Below are 16,963 nucleotides of genomic sequence, written 5' to 3'. Positions count from 1 at the left end.
GTACCTAAGGCAAGTGCTGTTTTCAGGTGATGAGAGATAGAAGCTATCTCGCGGACAAGCGTACCTACTGTAACTTGCTTCATAAAAGTCATTGGCACTGCCTGCCTGAACCAACATCAGTTCAGCCCCCAAAACCGTACATGCGGATGTCTCCACGGCACGAAGATTGAAATATAGCACAAACTTCCGACATGGCATTCAATGTTTGGGCAATGTTACAATACGACGAAGCGGAAATGCTTCTCGCGACAAGCCGCACGTGATTTCGTGTGGTATCCGCCACCGCGTCCCTGTGATTTGGAGACACATGTAACGAAAGACGTGAATGGCCAATCCGCTCAAGCTCCGCTAGGTTACTGCCTGTTGCCTTCAGTTGACGGGGTCTGGTAAATCCATCATGACTTAGAACCGTCTCTTCGACGGCTCGGCCATTCTTGCATCATAGATATTATATTGCACCAACCTGGGTCTTTATAACTAAGCAAAATTCTAGACAACTGCGCCTCTAAATGTCGGCAAACATCCCACCTTCGGAAAGCGACTACGGGTCCGATTTCTCTCTCGAGGAAGAAACTCTCGTCATTCAGCTTCTTGACGGTCTTCATCCCATTCCAACCGACACTCGAGCTACATCGAACCCAACCCGGCAATTGACAGCAGACATAGTAGCTACGCCGCTGCTACCGGAGAAGAGAAGTTTCGATGATGCACCTTCCCAGGATCACAGGTCGGCTACAATGGGCCAGGCACGGACTCCTGCCGCAATGCGAGCCAACATCTCACGCGCTGCCCTCCATGAAAGCTGGCAAATGGCGTCCATGCCGCTGGATGGCATCAACTACCCGGACCGTAAGTCGGTTCCCTCATTGCCACATCCGTGTCATTTCTGACTGACTATCAGCATCCAGTGAGCCGCGCCTTGTCGGACTTGCCACCGCAGAACACAGTACAATCTTCTGCAAATGAGCCTGCCGATGACAATCTCAGGAAGGCCCAATCGCCCGTGGAGCGCTTCCGTTCCTTCCCCAGGAGGCCCCTTACTGTGACGGACCTATCGTCCGGTGCATGGTGTGAACTGCAATACTGGTACACGCTGACCACACTACCCGGTGGCAGGAAGACGCGGACTGCCGCCATGCGCGGTGGCACCAAAGTCCACCAAACCTTGGAAGATGAGGTGCATTCCACTGTCCAAGTCCAGATCACGTCCAAAGAGGAAGCGTTTGCCTTGCGGCTATGGAATATAATTCAAGGGCTAAGAACCCTTCGAGACACTGGATTCACCCGTGAACTAGAGGTTTGGGGAATTGTGAACGGGCATTTTGTCAATGGCGTCATCGACGAAATCAGCTACACGAATCCCAATGCTGAGTTTGGGCAAGACTTAAGCTCCCAAGACCAAGGCGTACAGCAATCGTCCATCAAGACCTTCTTTGGATCCAATCAACGCCAAGTCTACTTGACTGATGTGAAGACAAGAGGGTCAGCCACCTTGCCATCAGGGGCTGCAATCCGCCCAGCCAAGGTCCAACTGTTCCTCTACCATCGACTGCTCTCCGACATGGCTGCTATCAAGTTGGACTTCTCTACTGTCTTCAAGCGTTATGGCCTACGAGCCGATGTTCGCTTCTCAGACGCGTTCATGGCGGAAATTGGGAACCTGCATGACGAGGTGTACTACGACGCCGATTCCGACATGGAGAGCACTGCTTCCCAAGGCAATCCACCCGGGTCAGCATCTACCTCGCAAGGCCAATACCCGGACTCGTCACCAAATCTTGAACCTACGATGATGCCACCACCAGATTTGATCAGATATAGAACACTGCAACAGATTGTCCCGTTGCTGCAATCTGAGTTACAGACTACCTTCCCCCAAGGCAGTAAATCGATGGGTGACTTGTTGTCGGTTCAATATCGCCACCGTAGCGACGGTCGCATCATTGGTAATCAAGTCTTCCCCGCCGATCCTGGCGCATTAAACAAGTATCTCGACTACAATCTTGCATGGTGGCAAGGCCAGAGAGAACCGGAGGGTGTCGCAATAGAGGAGACCTACAAATGCCGCACATGTGAATTTGCCGAATCCTGCCAATGGAGGAAAGATAAGGAAGCAGAAGTACTTAGTCGCGCTAGGCGGCGCGTCTCTGCAAATTAGGAAAGTGCATGATCAATCTGGACATGCCCAGCAGCAAGAAGAAGAAAAGAAACGATGCGACCATCAGCTCGAAGCATTGGCCGTGGCATTGTGTGACCTACCACGAGCAGACATGCATTTGACAAAGACTCCAGACTAACCATATATAACACCAAAAGCTACAGCTGTCAGTTGACCTGCCCCCATCCATTATTTTCCACGTCAACAACCACGGGCACGCATAGTATTATCATTTTGCAACCATGCCCGTACACGGACAAAGCCTGCCCGACAATGTCACCACCACCCCTCGTTATCATTGGCATCGCCTTCTGTGTGTACCTGGTTGCTAGGGATTTCTCCAGACGATGGCGTTCAACCCAAGGAATGACCAAAAACTCCGTGTTCTGCTCATGTCAGATGACGGATTTGTAGTTGCGGGAGATCGCACCTGGCGTCACGCCGTCAATCAGTGGCGTTGCAATTATGCATCACGGTCGGTCCGTGTCCGGCGCCTCGAGTCGGACGGGCCCTGAGCCTTGTGGTCCAGCGCTCCGAACTGGGGGCACTCCTTTTGATGAATTCGTGAAAATGGCGACGCTCGTCGAAGGGGAGGGGGTCATTCGTGGTATTTCATATTTAATGCTGCCAGGACAAATGAGTCCGGGCGTGGCTGGTAGCCAATCGGTTCCCATTTCAACAACCCCAGGCCGCTGGGTCCCTCCCTGAAAATCTTCCCATCATCCCCGCCACGGCATTCCCCTAATCTCAAATGCATGCGTGCAAACCGTTGCGTTTACAAGATGCCCCCCGTCCCACCCCCATCTTTTTGTAGAGCACATTCAAGATGAAACTTTTGGCGGCAGTTCCCTCACCAAGCGACTGCTATACGGACTAGCCGATTCATTTCCAATGATTGATGGGGTCTGGGTTTGCCCACTAACCAACTCACTTTCCACTCACCCAAATCTACCAGTTCATGGTCCAAGGGTATGCTCGCATTGCGTGATGCCGCAGCCACCTGGCCACCAAATGGCCCGAATGGCCCGAATGGCCCAACATATATGCACGCCATGCCATCTCGACGCATGAAACAGCCGCCCCAGACCACATCGGTAGTTCCTCCCGCGTAAGAAGCCGTACATATTGCATGTGTACATTTCACCATGGAGGGGCGCGAGCCACGTTCTACCCAGACTAATGCTTATGCTGTTCACCAAGTGGAACTCAAAACGAGGCTTCTCGTCGTGGCTCCTCCACCACCGCGAAATGCAGCAAGGCAGCTATTTCAAGGCAAATGGACTGTTCTATTGATAGTCACCACAAGAGTCCCTGCGCATCACCTTGTTTAACACTAGGTAAGACCGGCGCCGCCAAGTGGGATCCTTGATGCTTACTTGAGAGAGTTTCATGCCGCAAGCCATGAAGTCCCCCTGTGCGAAAGGCACTTGTTATTGCGAGTTGATTCTTTCGCTTGGGCTCTCTCTAATATTCGCAATTGCTAAATATGTCGCGCGTGTCCAATCCTTGGGATCTTGATCTTTGAGCTTCCGATTCCTGTCGAAAGGGTTACCAGTCATCTCTTTCCCACTTTTGCTATCCCGCTGGTCTCAACAACCCAAAGCATGTCTCAACGGCCCGACAAACTCACGCCTCTATCGCCAACAGGGATGGGGTCACTGCATAGCGGTCGTCAGAACTCATTCATTCTGCCGAATATCAACTCCATGAAAGTGATTCCCTCTAACCCGAGGGTGCTGTCCCCACCTCCTACGCCAAGGAGTCCAATGATCAGACCAGACAGACTCTCGCTGCGACTGAAGAGCAATTCCGGAATGACACACCATACCAACGATAACGCCTTGAGTCAATACACCGACTACAATTGCTATGGGAGGTCACCAGGCACGTTCGATGTTACTTCTCCGGGCCTACCGACGACTCCGCCAACCGACGATAGATTCGCGCCGAGTGCCAGTCCCTACAGTCGAGATGTTCTGAGCCATCCGAGCGTCTTCGCGTCTTGCCTTCCTTACATGGACTTCTTAGGCCGAGATGTTTTCCAGATGGCCCTGGACAGTCCTGCCGTAATGCGCCAGCTGTTGCACTATTGCGAGAAACAAGGGTGTGAGGAAAACGTCGAGTTTCTCATCAAGGTAAGTTGTCTACGTTTGCGACGCCTGCTTCTTTCCCGGTTTACAAACGATGATTAACCGAGAAGACTAGATCCGAGAGTACGCTCAAGCCACCAACGACATGACTGTGGCCTTAACGAGCATCTCTACTCAGCACACATCTCTCGGCGCTACCAAACCGGTGATGTTCCCTTCCCTGGTATCCAGGACACTGAATTCGGATGTTAAGCGTATCGCCCATACTACGATACCTGGATTAGAAGCAGTCTTCTCGGATGCTCGGGCCCATATCGAAGACCGCCTAGCTACTGATGTCTTCCCGGGTTTCGTCAAGAATCAGCTCGTCCAATGCACGGTAAATGCGCTAGAAAATGGGATGGCAGGGGCGTCGTCGTCTCAGCTCGAGTACCCCGGGCTCGGGACAAGTTTCTGCTTGACCGATGCCATGGGCGCCGATAACCCCATTCTCTGCGTGTCGGACCACTTCGTCTCCCTGACTGGCCATGCCCGCGGCGACATCGTCGGCCAGAACTGCTCCTTGCTTCAGGGGCCGTTCACAGATCACGAAGCTTTGCGACGTATGAAGGTCGCGGTTCGAGAAGGACGAGAGACAGTCGAGCTAGTGCTCAACTTCCGAAAGAACGGCGAGGCTTTTTGGAACCTTTTGTTCCTGCTGCCCCTCAAGGACCTGCAGCGGGGACAGATCCAGTACTGGCTTGGTGCCCAGGTGAATGTCTCGGAGAATCTGGACAGCCGCAAAGATCTTTTACGTGCCCTCAACGCGGGCGCGCCACCCGGGGCTACCCGATCGACGGCTCGACGTCGAGCGAGAGGCTTTCGACGGAGAATCAGTCACCGCCCACGACACAGCAGGGCGATGAGAAGGGGCGGAGAAACAGTATTGCACGAAGCGGCGGAAAATCCCGGCGCCTCTTCGACAGCTTCCGCCGCCGTGCCGCCTCAACGACGGCCGCCATGGCCCCTCCGCTGCCCCTTGTCGACCCTTCCGAGCCGATACCCGGCCAACAAAAGGTAGCTAAGAACTCCCGCTTCGCGGCACAGCGATTCCAGCCGCGCGCCCAGGTCCACGTGTACCCTACAGCCTATTCCCACTATATGGTATTGCGCTACGTAGCGTCCGATCCGATCCCTTCGCCCGGTACTAACGACTCGATCGGGCCTCTCCCACGCACCATGGACCCTTCCTATTCTTCCTCGAGCTCTCTTGCGTTCGGATCAAGCACCTCATCAGCTACGTCGTCATCGACATCGGGCTCGGCGTCGTCACAAGGAGGGAAAAATAGTAAGAAGCACAGTCCCAAGCTGCCCGTAGCCTACTACAACGAGGCGGCAGGTGGACCTACTCTCGATCCGGGCGGACGTGACGGGCGCCGACATCTTCCAAGTGTTGGCCGATAAGGCGCACTCGCCCACGGTGACGCGGTCGTTCAAGAGCACTGTGCGGGAGCGCCTCGCCGAGGGCCGCTCCACGACGATGAAGATGGTGCTCGACCGTAACAGCGGCGGCCGGCCCGGGCTCCTTTCGAAGCGGCGGCGGAGCAGCACAGCAGGGGCGAGGACATCGACGTCGACGAGCCCGCGCCAGTCGATGCAGCAGAATGCGGTCTACGGCAACCAGTCACGTTACTCCGAGTCGAGCGAGGCGATGAGGATGGCAGGGCCGGCGGAGAAGAAGAACCATGCGTCATCTACTGTCACTGGCAAGACGCCCAAGAGCGAGCACTTGTACAGTCACTGGGTGCCGCTCAAGAACGCCATGGGCGTGACCGAATGGGTCGTGCTGCTCCTCACGCCTATTCCTGGCGCGTAAGGGGGAAGGAAAAAGAAGAAGAAAAAGAGGGAATCATCCTGGGATCTGACCAGATCCCCAGGCAACGGCATACGGAATAATGGCGTTCGGACTTGGACATGCGTACTGCACACATCAATACCCCTTTACGTTTAATGACTTTAATAATGAATATGGGATCTGAAGATTGGGAAACGGACATAATGGCATAGAGGATAAACTTCGTCTTACGATGATGCTTCGGAGCTGGGATAATGGGCTCCTGCTTATGAAACAGGCATAAAATAATATGTCACCATATATACATCTTTATTTTGTTATAGTATGGTCTAGACTCAGTAGAGACAGTGGTGGTAGCTGAGAGTATTCAGATTACGGATATCTATACCATTAGAGTAAATGAATCCTTGGCCATTCTCCATAGCGTACTTGATGCGAGTGCGACATTTCCGTTTGGGGATTGTACGTTGAAAGCTGAAGGGCAGACAAGGGGCAATTAATATCTTATTACCTTGGTGGTTCTTTCTCCCGTTAGGCTTATTCATGAACAAGGACAATAATACTTGTTAATGCAAGCTCCAAACCCCGCTTGGCTTTCTTCCACGGATCTCTCTTAGCGGTGAGAGCCGGGGGAAGGGGATGGGGTTAGAAGGACGTCTGAACATCAGAACCTCGTTGGTCGCGCGCGGCTTTCGGCGTTTACCGTAACACCGAAAGGGGGTTGATTATCGCCGGCAGCATGCGTGCGGCACGGGTTGTTCATTGCTTGGTTCTGCGATCCGCGGGCCGCTAACTCGTCTTGGGGCCGCCCCGAAATAGCGAGAATGGATCGGGGATCGGCGGGGAGGAATGGGCGAACCGGCCGACTGCAGGAATCTCTTGACGTGGTATGATCCAGGGCTTGGCAGCGGATATTTAAACCTCGCCTTTTGTTCCTGTCCGCCTATTGAGTTCGTCTCTTGGGGGCCTGCATTTATTCAATTATTACCTTGGTTAATAATTAATTCAAAGACATAAACCGAGCGCTATTCCTCCGAAACACGGACAGAAGGAATGTCAGCCACTTCTTCTGAGTTCAGTCTACCCTTGGAGGGGAAGTTGGCCATCGTTACGGGCGCGAGCAGGGGTATTGGCGAAGGCATCGCTTTCGAGCTCGCCCGCCGCGGGGCTTCGGTAAGACAAACGCCTCAGGGGAAAATTCACCTACAACATCCGATCACACACTTTGTCTGGGCAGACGAACTAATTGACTTTTGACCAGGTAGCCTTGGCGTACACCTCACCCAGCAGCGAACCCCTGGTCTGCGCCCTTGCCGAGCGCATCCGGGCGCTGCCGCACGCAGCGCCCACCTTCACGGTCCAGGCCGACCTCTCGACCACCGAGGGGCCCCTCCACCTAATTCGGAACTTGCAGGCGCAGTTCCGGGCCGCGGCCCACACAGGTGACGGCATAGTCCACCCACAGAGGCCGTTCGTGATCGACATCCTGGTGAACAACGCCGGGTGCGAGCGCGTCGTGCCCCTCGGCCAGATCGACGTGGCCGACTACAACGAGGTCTACGACGTCAACGTGCGGGGGGTGATCCTGCTAACGCAAGCCGCACTGCCGCACCTCGCGAGTACGACGGCGGGTGGGAATGGTGGCGCGCGCGTCATCAACATCGGCTCCGTGGGCGCACGCGCCGGCTTCAAGGACCTGAGCCTGTACTGCTCGTCCAAGGCGGCACTCGAGGCGCTGACGCGCTGCTGGGCCGCCGAGCTAGGCTGCGGCGGCGTGACGGTCAACTGCGTCAGCCCGGGGCCCGTGCAGAGCGCCATGCTGGATAAGATCCCGGCCGGGATCGTCGAGATGCAGCGGGCGCAGACGCCGGTCCAGAACCGGCTGGGGACCGTCGACGAGGTCGCGCGCGTGGTCGCGGCGCTGGCGGGGAGGGACGGGGATTGGATTTCGGGGCAGGTTATCAGTGCCAGCGGTGTAAGTTTTGCGTGACATTTTCCCTGGCCTACCTCTTTTATCTACTTAACTTGCTCTTTCCTGTTGGTTGAGGGCGGAAGGTTTCCTCTCCGGGTGTAGAGGCTTTAGTGAGAAAGTATTCTGCTAACTCGATTTGCTTCGGTAGGGCTGGGCTATGTACTGAGATGAAGGGAAAATGACCAGAATCCGGCTTGTGGTTGTATGTTTATGAAGCTGCCGTTACTTTAAATGATACAGAAAGAGCTACTCAGACCAAATTTGGTAATTAGTTTCTCGGTGTTACTGTGGTGTTCTATACAGCTATTGGATCTTGGAATACTCCTCCTGGATGAGACTGTATTACAGTTCCATCACGATCTTCCTCTCACAGTCCTCCTCCTCTCTTTCATCCTTGTTTCTCCTTCCAGCATAGGTTTTAATCTATAGCATCCAAACTCAGACTTTCACGGCCTGGACCAGTCGAGCTTTCCGTAATATCCGCCACCCAGTATCGTCAAGAGACGTATCGTGGAATTTCCTCGTCGACCGGAGGCTGGAGGATTCGGAACTTCTGTCTTGGCATCGAATCGAAGGTGAAGAACATCAGATGCCTCACTTGGAACCAGCCCGCACGCTGAGAAACGGGAAAATTGGTAACGGGCTCAGTAAATTGCTCCTTGAAATTATCCCCTAATTTTGTATGTACTACCGTCGAATGTTTTGGGATCCCAAAATAATCTTTTATTAACGCGGTCCACTTCAAACTTATTATTTAGAACGCGTATTTCTTTGGTAATATCACTGTGCAAGGCACGAATCCTCATCTAGGGGAAGGGCGCGTCCGATAACGATTACGACACCCAACCTCTAAATTACCAACTTTCCAGAATGGAAAAAGCACGGCCTTCCAAAATCGTAACATTTAAATTGAGTCGAGGCCTTCGCCTACTGAATGGAAAGTACCATTTCGCGGATATGGTAGACCAAACCAGATCAGAGCAGTCGAGAGACTATACCCTAGCGGATTCAGATGATTCCGCCGAATCAACAATTCACGTCGCCACCAGCGTCCCCAAAAGCATGAGATTGAGGAAGAAACGCAAAATCGTCGCGTCCGAGTCAAACAACGAAGAGAGCACAGTTGCCCCCGATAACATGAGTTCGGATCGAGATGAGTCGGAGGACGAGATGGGGGGCAACACAAGCTCGCAGGCGCCAGGCTTGGCTGACGACTCCGCCACAGCCTCAGGCCCTCCTATCACCCATGTTGATAACGGTGGCGATCATTATGATAGCCAGAGGATCTGGAATGTAAACATCAGTCTAATCCAAGGCCTCGTCGAGCTGGTAGATAAGGATGGAAGGGAAGAGATGCAGCGTCACCTGAATACCAAGCAGAAGCTCTCGAATACCCAAAGAGACTTATCTAAGACGCAACAAGAGTTATCCAACGAGCGACAGGGCCACTCCGAAGCGAAATCCGAAATCAAGGAGCTGGCTCGCCAGGTGGCCGAGTACAAGCATTCCAAGGAGAGCTTGGAAAAGGACGCAAAGGCAAGTCAGGCTCGCGGAGCAAGGCTTGAGTCGGACGAGAATCTTCGACAGGATTTCGATTGCGAGACTAAGAGATTACGCGAAATGGTCCGGTGGAAGCATGAGACGGTGGACCTAGAACTTGAACAGCTCAAAAGCATCACGACTATGCCCGAAGAAGCCGCCAGACTACGCAAAACGATCGACGAGCAAAACCGGGAGTTGGCTAGGCTTCAAACGGCGCTCAACGAACGTGATGAGACGCTTCAGCAAATGAGGGGGCTTCTTCAATAGGTAGCTTAGGGATGTTTCTCCTGCCCCGGACAGCTTGTTGAGAGACGCCAGGGGCTTATGGTCCGTTTGTGGTATTGAGAGTGTAGGATACGGGAAGAGGACAGACAAGAAGGCATGATATTTTCAGCATTCTCGCACCTCACAACTCTTGTCTTTACAACTTTGTGGGCGCCTCGGAACAGTGGCAACAGCAACAGGGATCTCATCTGAAACCTCGCAGTGGGCTTGCACGAGTTGATTCTTAGGTAGACATCAGTCCATGGCCAATTGAAGTTTGAAGTCCTCATTAATGATCAAGTTTTCATTTTATTTATGTATCTTGTTTTGTGAAATATTTGTGACAAAACTGGCATCAACTCTGTCCAACGTGCGGAAGCTCGGAGATGTGCCCACACGTTTAATGATGGTATTAGGGGCAGTCATAACTTTAACACTTTGACTTGCCTTGCATGAAACTGCCCACAACACTACTATCACCGAGTTACAAGTACAAGAGTCAAATACTGTCGTGATGGTATCGATACTACTTCCTGGAAGATATTTGAGAGATACAAAGCTAAATCTGGAAGCCCATCCTTATGGTTACTGGTTCCTAAGCGTTGGCGAGCTGCTGACACATCGTCCTTGTTTATAAACGAGGCCTAATCAATGTTTACCAGATACCTGGAACTGTGTAAATTTTATCTGGCCGATCATTTACAGCCATATAATTGCATAGACATGGCACGTAATGCGCCCAAGGGTTCCGATTGGTAGATGTCACGTGTTGGTCACCTCCCGTCCCGTGATCGCCCTACGATTAACTCACAGGGGCTGCGATTCCCATCTTAACTGTCCTCCATCGTCGAATTTCCAGCCTTTTAACTCGGGTCTCAGCCTCTGTTCATCGATTTTCATTTTCTATGCTGCGCCTTGAAACGTGCAGGGGTGGCTGCTTTCAGGATTGCTTCAAAGCGACAATTCGCTCGAATGCGCATGAATTCTCAGCTCGGGTCGGTCGGTCCTCTAAACTCCCCAACGCCATTGATCAAACAGGGTAGGTGTCACTTACGCTTACGGAGCATACGAGGCAAGGTGGTCATGTTCTTGCTCTGTAGCTGCCAGGTACACCTTGTCATGTAACCTGACGCGTACCTCTGCGTCCTTTGGTGGAGGTCATTTCTTCAGCTGTGCAAGGATGCACCTGCAGGGCATCCTGTGGGATTGATCCATTAGAGCCCAGAATGGACGGCTTTACTACATGTATGTATTACTCTAGGAAACCTGGCTTCGGCCCTTCCCCGCACTGGAGTTTCCGCATTGCGGGGTGCTGCCGAGGCTCGAAGACCTGGGGAACGTTACTCCAGTCTTCTCTTGTCCCCCTTTCGTACGAGTGAGACAACATGTGCAATGAGGCTCTGGTGAGACATTGAATCTCGGATCTCGGCTGTCAGCGAGACCTGTCTTGTCATCTACAATAATTAACGTGTCAATTGCTTTGTAGTCAACCCTTTCGGCCGTGCTGCGTCTACTACGTACGTGTGTGTTAATGTTATTGTCTGAGCCTTTGCGGTTGGTGAAAGGGGCTTATTAACAGCTGCGGAAGATGTGGAAGAAGAAGCGGCTGTTGGATAGCTTGGGGGCCATCAGAGCCAGAACTAAATCTGCAGCTCGAAATGAAGTGCAGGGAACGGCTTCTAGCTCAGGCCAATCAAGGTGCCGGTGGGATTGGTAGTCCTCACAAGCTTTGCAAACAACTTCCACTTCCCCTGGAGAGAAGAACCAAAGCAAGGCATGCACCAGGTATGTGGCGCAACGACGAAGCGCTAGCACTTCTACTGAGCATGAGACCTCGAACGGCGCGGCCAGTCGGGGGCGTACTAAAGGGGAAATTGCCTGAACTGCACCAATCTATTCCTCGAGCCTTCTCTCCTTCCCCTCAATCCTTACACGGCCAAAGGTGGATATCTCAACTAGACATGCCATGGTAGACAAAAGAAATTACAATGCCGACTGTCATGTTATTCGAGGAAAAACCAAGTCTCGAAACCGTCGGCCGGTGCCACTGGCGCTTCACAACTGACAAGTCCAGGTGCTCCAGTCCGTCCTGCCTTCGCTTTCAATGCCTTTTCGTTGTGCCACCGCACCTCCCACACAGCCCACCCTTAGTCGATAATTTGCTTGGGTCCCCCTATATAAACCCACGGGTTAGTCTTGCGGTTCATGAATAAGATACCTCGTATCTTCCTTTGAATCGTGCATCCTGTTGCTGCAGAACCTCGACTTCACTTCTCCTCTAGGGATGGTGACTGTGCGCAGTATATAAGCCACTAACTCGGTCGGTCACCTCACGGAACTAATGCCCAATAGTTTCCTATCTTAACTCGTAATTGATAATTGGCCCTTTTGTTGTCATCATCGCAATCATGAAACTCCTCAATCTCGTCACTCTCTCGCTCTCGCTGTTGCCAGCAGCAGCCGGCGCGCCCCTCACCGCCGTGGACCCTGCCCTTGCCATCACCAAGCGGCAGAACCAGCCCATCAACCAGCTGCTGAGCTACATCACTCAGCTCTTCCCGTCAACATCGCGCTCCAGGACGGCATGGGGCTCCTCACGCTCGCCGAGAAGGCCTTCGCGCTGCTGTCGGGCTTCTCGACCTCGGAGAACGACGTCGAGAATGGCCGCTGCGGGGACATCGTCGTCGTCTTCGCCCGCGGCACCACGGAGCCCGGCAACGTCGGCGTGCTCGTCGGCCCGCCCCTGTTCCGGGCCTTGCGGCAGCAGATGGGCGCCACCGGCAAGACCCTCGCCGTGCAGGGCGTCGATCACTACGATGCTAGCGTCACGGCGTACCTGCAGGGTGGCGACGCTACGGGGAGCCAACAGATGTGTGTTATTACCCGTACAATTGGGACGAAACTCTGTGACATTGCACATACTACTTATTGTTCAGATGGGCTGACTTCACCAAATTTGAAACAGGGCCAATCTGGTATCAAAGGCGTTCACGCAATGTCCTTCATCCAAGATCGTCATGTCGGGCTACTCCCAAGGAGGCCAGCTTGTGCATAACGCTGCCAAGCTTCTCCCAGCATCGACCATGGCAGCCGTCAACTCGGTCGTGATATTCGGTGACCCTTGTAAGTCGATTCTACAATAGCACGCGCGCGCAGGCATTTACCTCTCTCCCTTCACCTTTATATATCTCTACTGCTTGAAGGCACACATGGCTGAAACGGCGCGTCAGACTCGACGTTCCCAGTCCAAGGAGCGTCACCGAGCAAAGTCCTGATCGTCTGCCACCCGGGCGACGACATCTGCATTGATGGCGACCTTATCCTGCTGCCTCATCTCACATACCTGACGGACGCCAACGCGGCGGCGACTTATATCTTGGCACACGCTCAATGATTACGGGAGAACTCGGAGGGGGAAATGAGAAGATATTTCATAATAATGCCGGACAGTAATACAACTAATCAATACCAACCCAACTAAACCATTTAACCTCAGTCCAACGAATTTCGTGAAATATGGCTTCAGCTAGTTGCGGGCCTTACCGTCACTCCTAACGCCGTGCTAACTTAATATCGATGAGATGGCCAACTGGTGGTTATGACTGAGCGCCTAGTTTCCAACAGATAGGAACAATTCGCCAAAACACGCTAATTTCAACCAATGACATGGCTCGAATTTCCGGCTTCTTCCAAACCGAAACAGAGCTTTCAAATCGCGGCTCCCATCCTCGACACGGGTTATCTTCGTTTGAACCACTCGTCGTCGTCCCCAAATCAATGGCACCCGGACTCTCGTCAGACGCACGCACCCTGATCAATCCCGCCCGCCACTCACGGACACCGTAGAGAACCCCTTTGTGGCACCATTAGTGGTCGGGCGATAAAAAAGGGGCTCGGCCGACTCGTACTCAGGCGGCAGGGCCGGGTTGTACTGTGCCAGTAGCGACCCCCGATGCCGCTGCTGCCTCTGCCGGCGGTACTGCTGTGAGTTCCACCAGTACTGGAGAACCTGGCGCCGTTCCCGCATTGGCCCCGGCGGCGGTGAACAGTTTGCCGTAGTCCTCCAGTCCCAGATAGAGTCGGGTGCATAGCGCAAGTGACGCAAGCGCCAGCGCAGGGGCGGCAGCTCGACGTAGTTCTTCAGGAACCGGATGGCCATGTGGGGGCTGCTTTTGTTGCTGTTTCGCTGCTGCTGCGGCTTCTGCATGTTGCCGGTGTTGCGTTCGTGGTCGGGCTTGCGATAAAGAGGGAGCAACCCCTGCCGCCGCTTGTGCCGGACGGCGAGGAGGAAAGCATCGAGGCAAACCCACACGACGAACTGCAGGAGCAGATGCGCGGCCACAAGAGGCAACACCGCCATGACGGCGAGCGTCGGGACCGCGGTGCACAGGAACAGAACTAAATGCGGCAGGCTCGGACGACTACGGGGGCCGGTCCAGTTGAAAATGACCATGGCGACAATCAGAGTGCAGAGCATGGCGTACGTGGCGAGCACCAGGGTAAGGAGGGCGTTCGGTGTGCTGTAAATGGAGGCGGCGTCGTCGTCAGCCCCGATTTCTGTTGGGTCGTTGTTGGCCCACTGAGGCGATGACAATGGTGATGAGCATGATGATACATCAGGTGCGGTCATACCAGGTATAGTATGGCTTGGTTGTTGGAGTGTCATCATTAAGCCTCCAAAGCCTCCTGGAAATTGTATAGATGCCATGGCGGAAGAAGATAGTAGTGGGATGAATCAGGGATATGATCATCGGTATGATGTGGTGTGATGTGAGTTCTCAGCATAGATCTCAACAAGAGTTGCCGTTAAAGAGTTGTCATTAATATAGAAGTATAATAAAATAACACTGGGATGCCTGAGAAATGGCTTCAATATGTAAGGGTTGCCGAGTGCTGTATCCGAAAACCTTCCGCCCAAGTGGGGGACCATCCAACCATGAAAAGCCAAGATGTTGAAGTCTGGTCCATCAATGGCACTTTTGAACTCTATGGCATTCTGCTGTTTATCCGTTTTCCCGCCCACCAAATACACAAAGCTTGATTCTCATACTCGTCAGGCATTTGGGATCACTCATTCTAGACTTGACGTCTTGCACATCTTCGTGGGAATGCTCCGCAACACCTGTGTTGACACAAAGTCAAGGGACTTAGTGCCCCCCTTTTTTGAAACCTCGACCCTATATCTTAAGTACCCAAGCTTCTAATGTTGCACGATCAAGAGCAACAGATGATACATGAAGTGCTATCTAAAGGAGAGTAAGAATACATACAAATGAGAAGGATGCTCTCGTGCTATATATAGGCAAAAGGAATAGGTGAATCAGCACGTGACTCCTGCTAGGGTGATCTACCCCTGTATTTCCTGCAACATCTATACAACCCGAGTTACAATACCTTTCATGGAATACAATGAGGCAATCATGCTTCAAGCAGACTTTCCAAGTCAAATAATGAATTAACATGCCCTAAACAAAGCAACCGTCTCGTCCCAAAGCCTCTTCTGGGCCCTCTCTACCAAGCTCGACACAATATGACTTGTAGATATGATCCTTAGTCAATATCATGGATTGTAATGTTCTCTCTCTTTGGGGTCTGATGTTCGCCCTACATACACTGCGATGACTTTACCTACTCCAAGGCACAGAGTATATCAAAGGTGTAAAATATTTGTGGATCGTATCTCGACTCTCAGGGTGGCAGCCATTTCATCCTGTTTGGGGCAATATTGCACGTCGACGACAACTTCATAGTTCGCCTAAGATTGCCAAGCCGTGGTGCAGTGCAACCAATCAATATCTTGCTTCGGGGGTACATCGACAGGAAGGCCCATAACTCGAAGATGGTTTTTACCTAGCTCTGACATCCATTGAGTCCCCATAACGGCTTCTCCCTGTATTCAGACATACAATCACACTCCTCATATTGGCCTTCCAACCCCATACATATAACAAGCCTCCTTTCAGCCTACCAGTGTGGATTTGGACCAGTCTGATATGGAGTCGACGTCCTCCTTCACCAGGAACTCGTGCAGCTCGCTCTTCGCCCAGTCACACAAGACAAGGAACAGCACCATGGGTAGGTAGGGTGCTATGCATATCAACATCACGGACACCTTGGTCCCTTTCCAGACGCCTTTGGCGATCTTTCTGGCGACCTTTCTCAGCTTTGGGTCCAGGGATTCGAGACTGAGTGTGCTGGTGCTTTTCAAGGATCCGAGAATTGGAAGCTCGCCGACGGAAACCCTGCGTTTGGCAGGCCTCTCTTGAATTCGATCTAGTGGGTTTCGTCTGGTGCTCCGAATGGAGACATGTTGTTGCGGGGCTGTCGGATCAGAGGCGGCAGCTCTCGTGTCCATTCTGGCTAGTCAGGGAAGAACGACAGCCTTTTGGACTTCGAAGAGGTCGTTTCAACGCGTGTAGATGGGTAGCGGCGAGAGTACTTGGTGATGTGCTTCTGCAAGTAAAGGACTTCTAGCGTAGGCTAGGGGCTACCCAGCCGTGTATATGTCGATGCGAGTGCATGGTGTTGACATAACGGAGACACGTCTATGACCACCATCCAAAGTGCACATAATCATTACTTTTAACAGAGAGCCGCATTGCTCCTGCTCAAGTATCTCATTTGGAACGGAGATACATTTTTTGCTATCAGAGACAGATGAGCAAACCTGGGCGAAAACCAATGCGGTCCATATTTGTACCCACGTGTACGATCAGTTGCTCATCAATAGACATGATGGATAGTAAACGTGTTTGTTACGCACCTTCTTCCGATTTTACTTTCGTTCATGCCCTCGGCTTCCTTCCATATCGGAAAGCTAGATTTCAACATATTCATTGGCATATCAAACGACTGAATATGTATTTCATCAGGTAGGTGCGGTGCCCACTGGGGATCCCATGGCCTTACTGAAATACCCAACTGGAAATGTATAAACTCTCAAACCCTTTGTTAAGAAACGACTGGACGGCGGGACGGCAGGGAGGTATGGTGAAGGCAATTACCCATGGGGAACATCGCTCTACATACCTACATAGTAGTTTTGAATATGGATTCTTGTGCTGACATGGTTGGATTTGCTAAATCTTGATTCAATACTCCGA

General features: G+C 52.5%; 7 protein-coding genes across 7 annotated transcripts; 5 read left to right on the top strand and 2 right to left on the bottom strand.

The window, feature by feature from the left end:
• Positions 1-509: 509 nt before the first annotated feature.
• On the top strand, positions 510-2,158 carry PG994_012880 (uncharacterized protein; the record flags this gene model as incomplete). Its single annotated transcript, XM_066864289.1, has 2 exons — positions 510-849; positions 909-2,158. The coding sequence occupies 2 exons, from the start codon at positions 510-512 to the stop codon at positions 2,156-2,158; spliced, it is 1,590 nt and encodes a 529-aa protein (XP_066709250.1).
• A 1,814-nt stretch (positions 2,159-3,972) lies between these two features.
• On the top strand, positions 3,973-6,103 carry PG994_012879 (uncharacterized protein; the record flags this gene model as incomplete). Its single annotated transcript, XM_066864288.1, has 4 exons — positions 3,973-4,293; positions 4,364-4,980; positions 5,034-5,626; positions 5,679-6,103. The coding sequence occupies 4 exons, from the start codon at positions 3,973-3,975 to the stop codon at positions 6,101-6,103; spliced, it is 1,956 nt and encodes a 651-aa protein (XP_066709249.1).
• Positions 6,104-7,135: 1,032 nt separating this feature from the next.
• Positions 7,136-8,072, top strand: PG994_012878 (3-ketoacyl-acyl carrier protein reductase; the record flags this gene model as incomplete). The annotated part of the gene is made up of 2 exons (XM_066864287.1): positions 7,136-7,255; positions 7,344-8,072. 2 exons carry the CDS (start codon positions 7,136-7,138, stop codon positions 8,070-8,072), a joined length of 849 nt encoding a protein of 282 aa, XP_066709248.1.
• Positions 8,073-8,924: 852 nt separating this feature from the next.
• PG994_012877 (uncharacterized protein) lies at positions 8,925-9,863 on the top strand (the record flags this gene model as incomplete). Its single annotated transcript, XM_066864286.1, has 1 exon — positions 8,925-9,863. One exon carries the CDS (start codon positions 8,925-8,927, stop codon positions 9,861-9,863), a length of 939 nt encoding a protein of 312 aa, XP_066709247.1.
• Positions 9,864-12,315: 2,452 nt separating this feature from the next.
• On the top strand, positions 12,316-13,254 carry PG994_012876 (BccutA; the record flags this gene model as incomplete). The annotated part of the gene is made up of 3 exons (XM_066864285.1): positions 12,316-12,731; positions 12,826-12,983; positions 13,091-13,254. Coding segments are annotated over 3 exons (738 nt in total), but the record flags the coding sequence as incomplete, so codon positions are not given.
• A 420-nt stretch (positions 13,255-13,674) lies between these two features.
• Positions 13,675-14,568, bottom strand: PG994_012875 (uncharacterized protein; the record flags this gene model as incomplete). The annotated part of the gene is made up of 1 exon (XM_066864284.1): positions 13,675-14,568. One exon carries the CDS (start codon positions 14,566-14,568, stop codon positions 13,675-13,677), a length of 894 nt encoding a protein of 297 aa, XP_066709245.1.
• Positions 14,569-15,819: 1,251 nt separating this feature from the next.
• On the bottom strand, positions 15,820-16,215 carry PG994_012874 (uncharacterized protein; the record flags this gene model as incomplete). Its single annotated transcript, XM_066864283.1, has 1 exon — positions 15,820-16,215. The coding sequence occupies one exon, from the start codon at positions 16,213-16,215 to the stop codon at positions 15,820-15,822; it is 396 nt and encodes a 131-aa protein (XP_066709244.1).
• Between the last annotated feature and the right edge of the window lie 748 nt (positions 16,216-16,963).

Source organism: Apiospora phragmitis (genome assembly GCF_038363925.1).
Source record: "Apiospora phragmitis strain CBS 135458 chromosome Unknown utg000011l:1.0-3236445.0:1.0-3240683.0, whole genome shotgun sequence".
NCBI classification, from domain to species: Eukaryota; Fungi; Ascomycota; class Sordariomycetes; order Amphisphaeriales; family Apiosporaceae; genus Apiospora; species Apiospora phragmitis.
The sequence above is the reverse complement of the archived record's forward strand: the minus strand, read 5'-3'. Positions and strand labels throughout refer to the sequence as shown.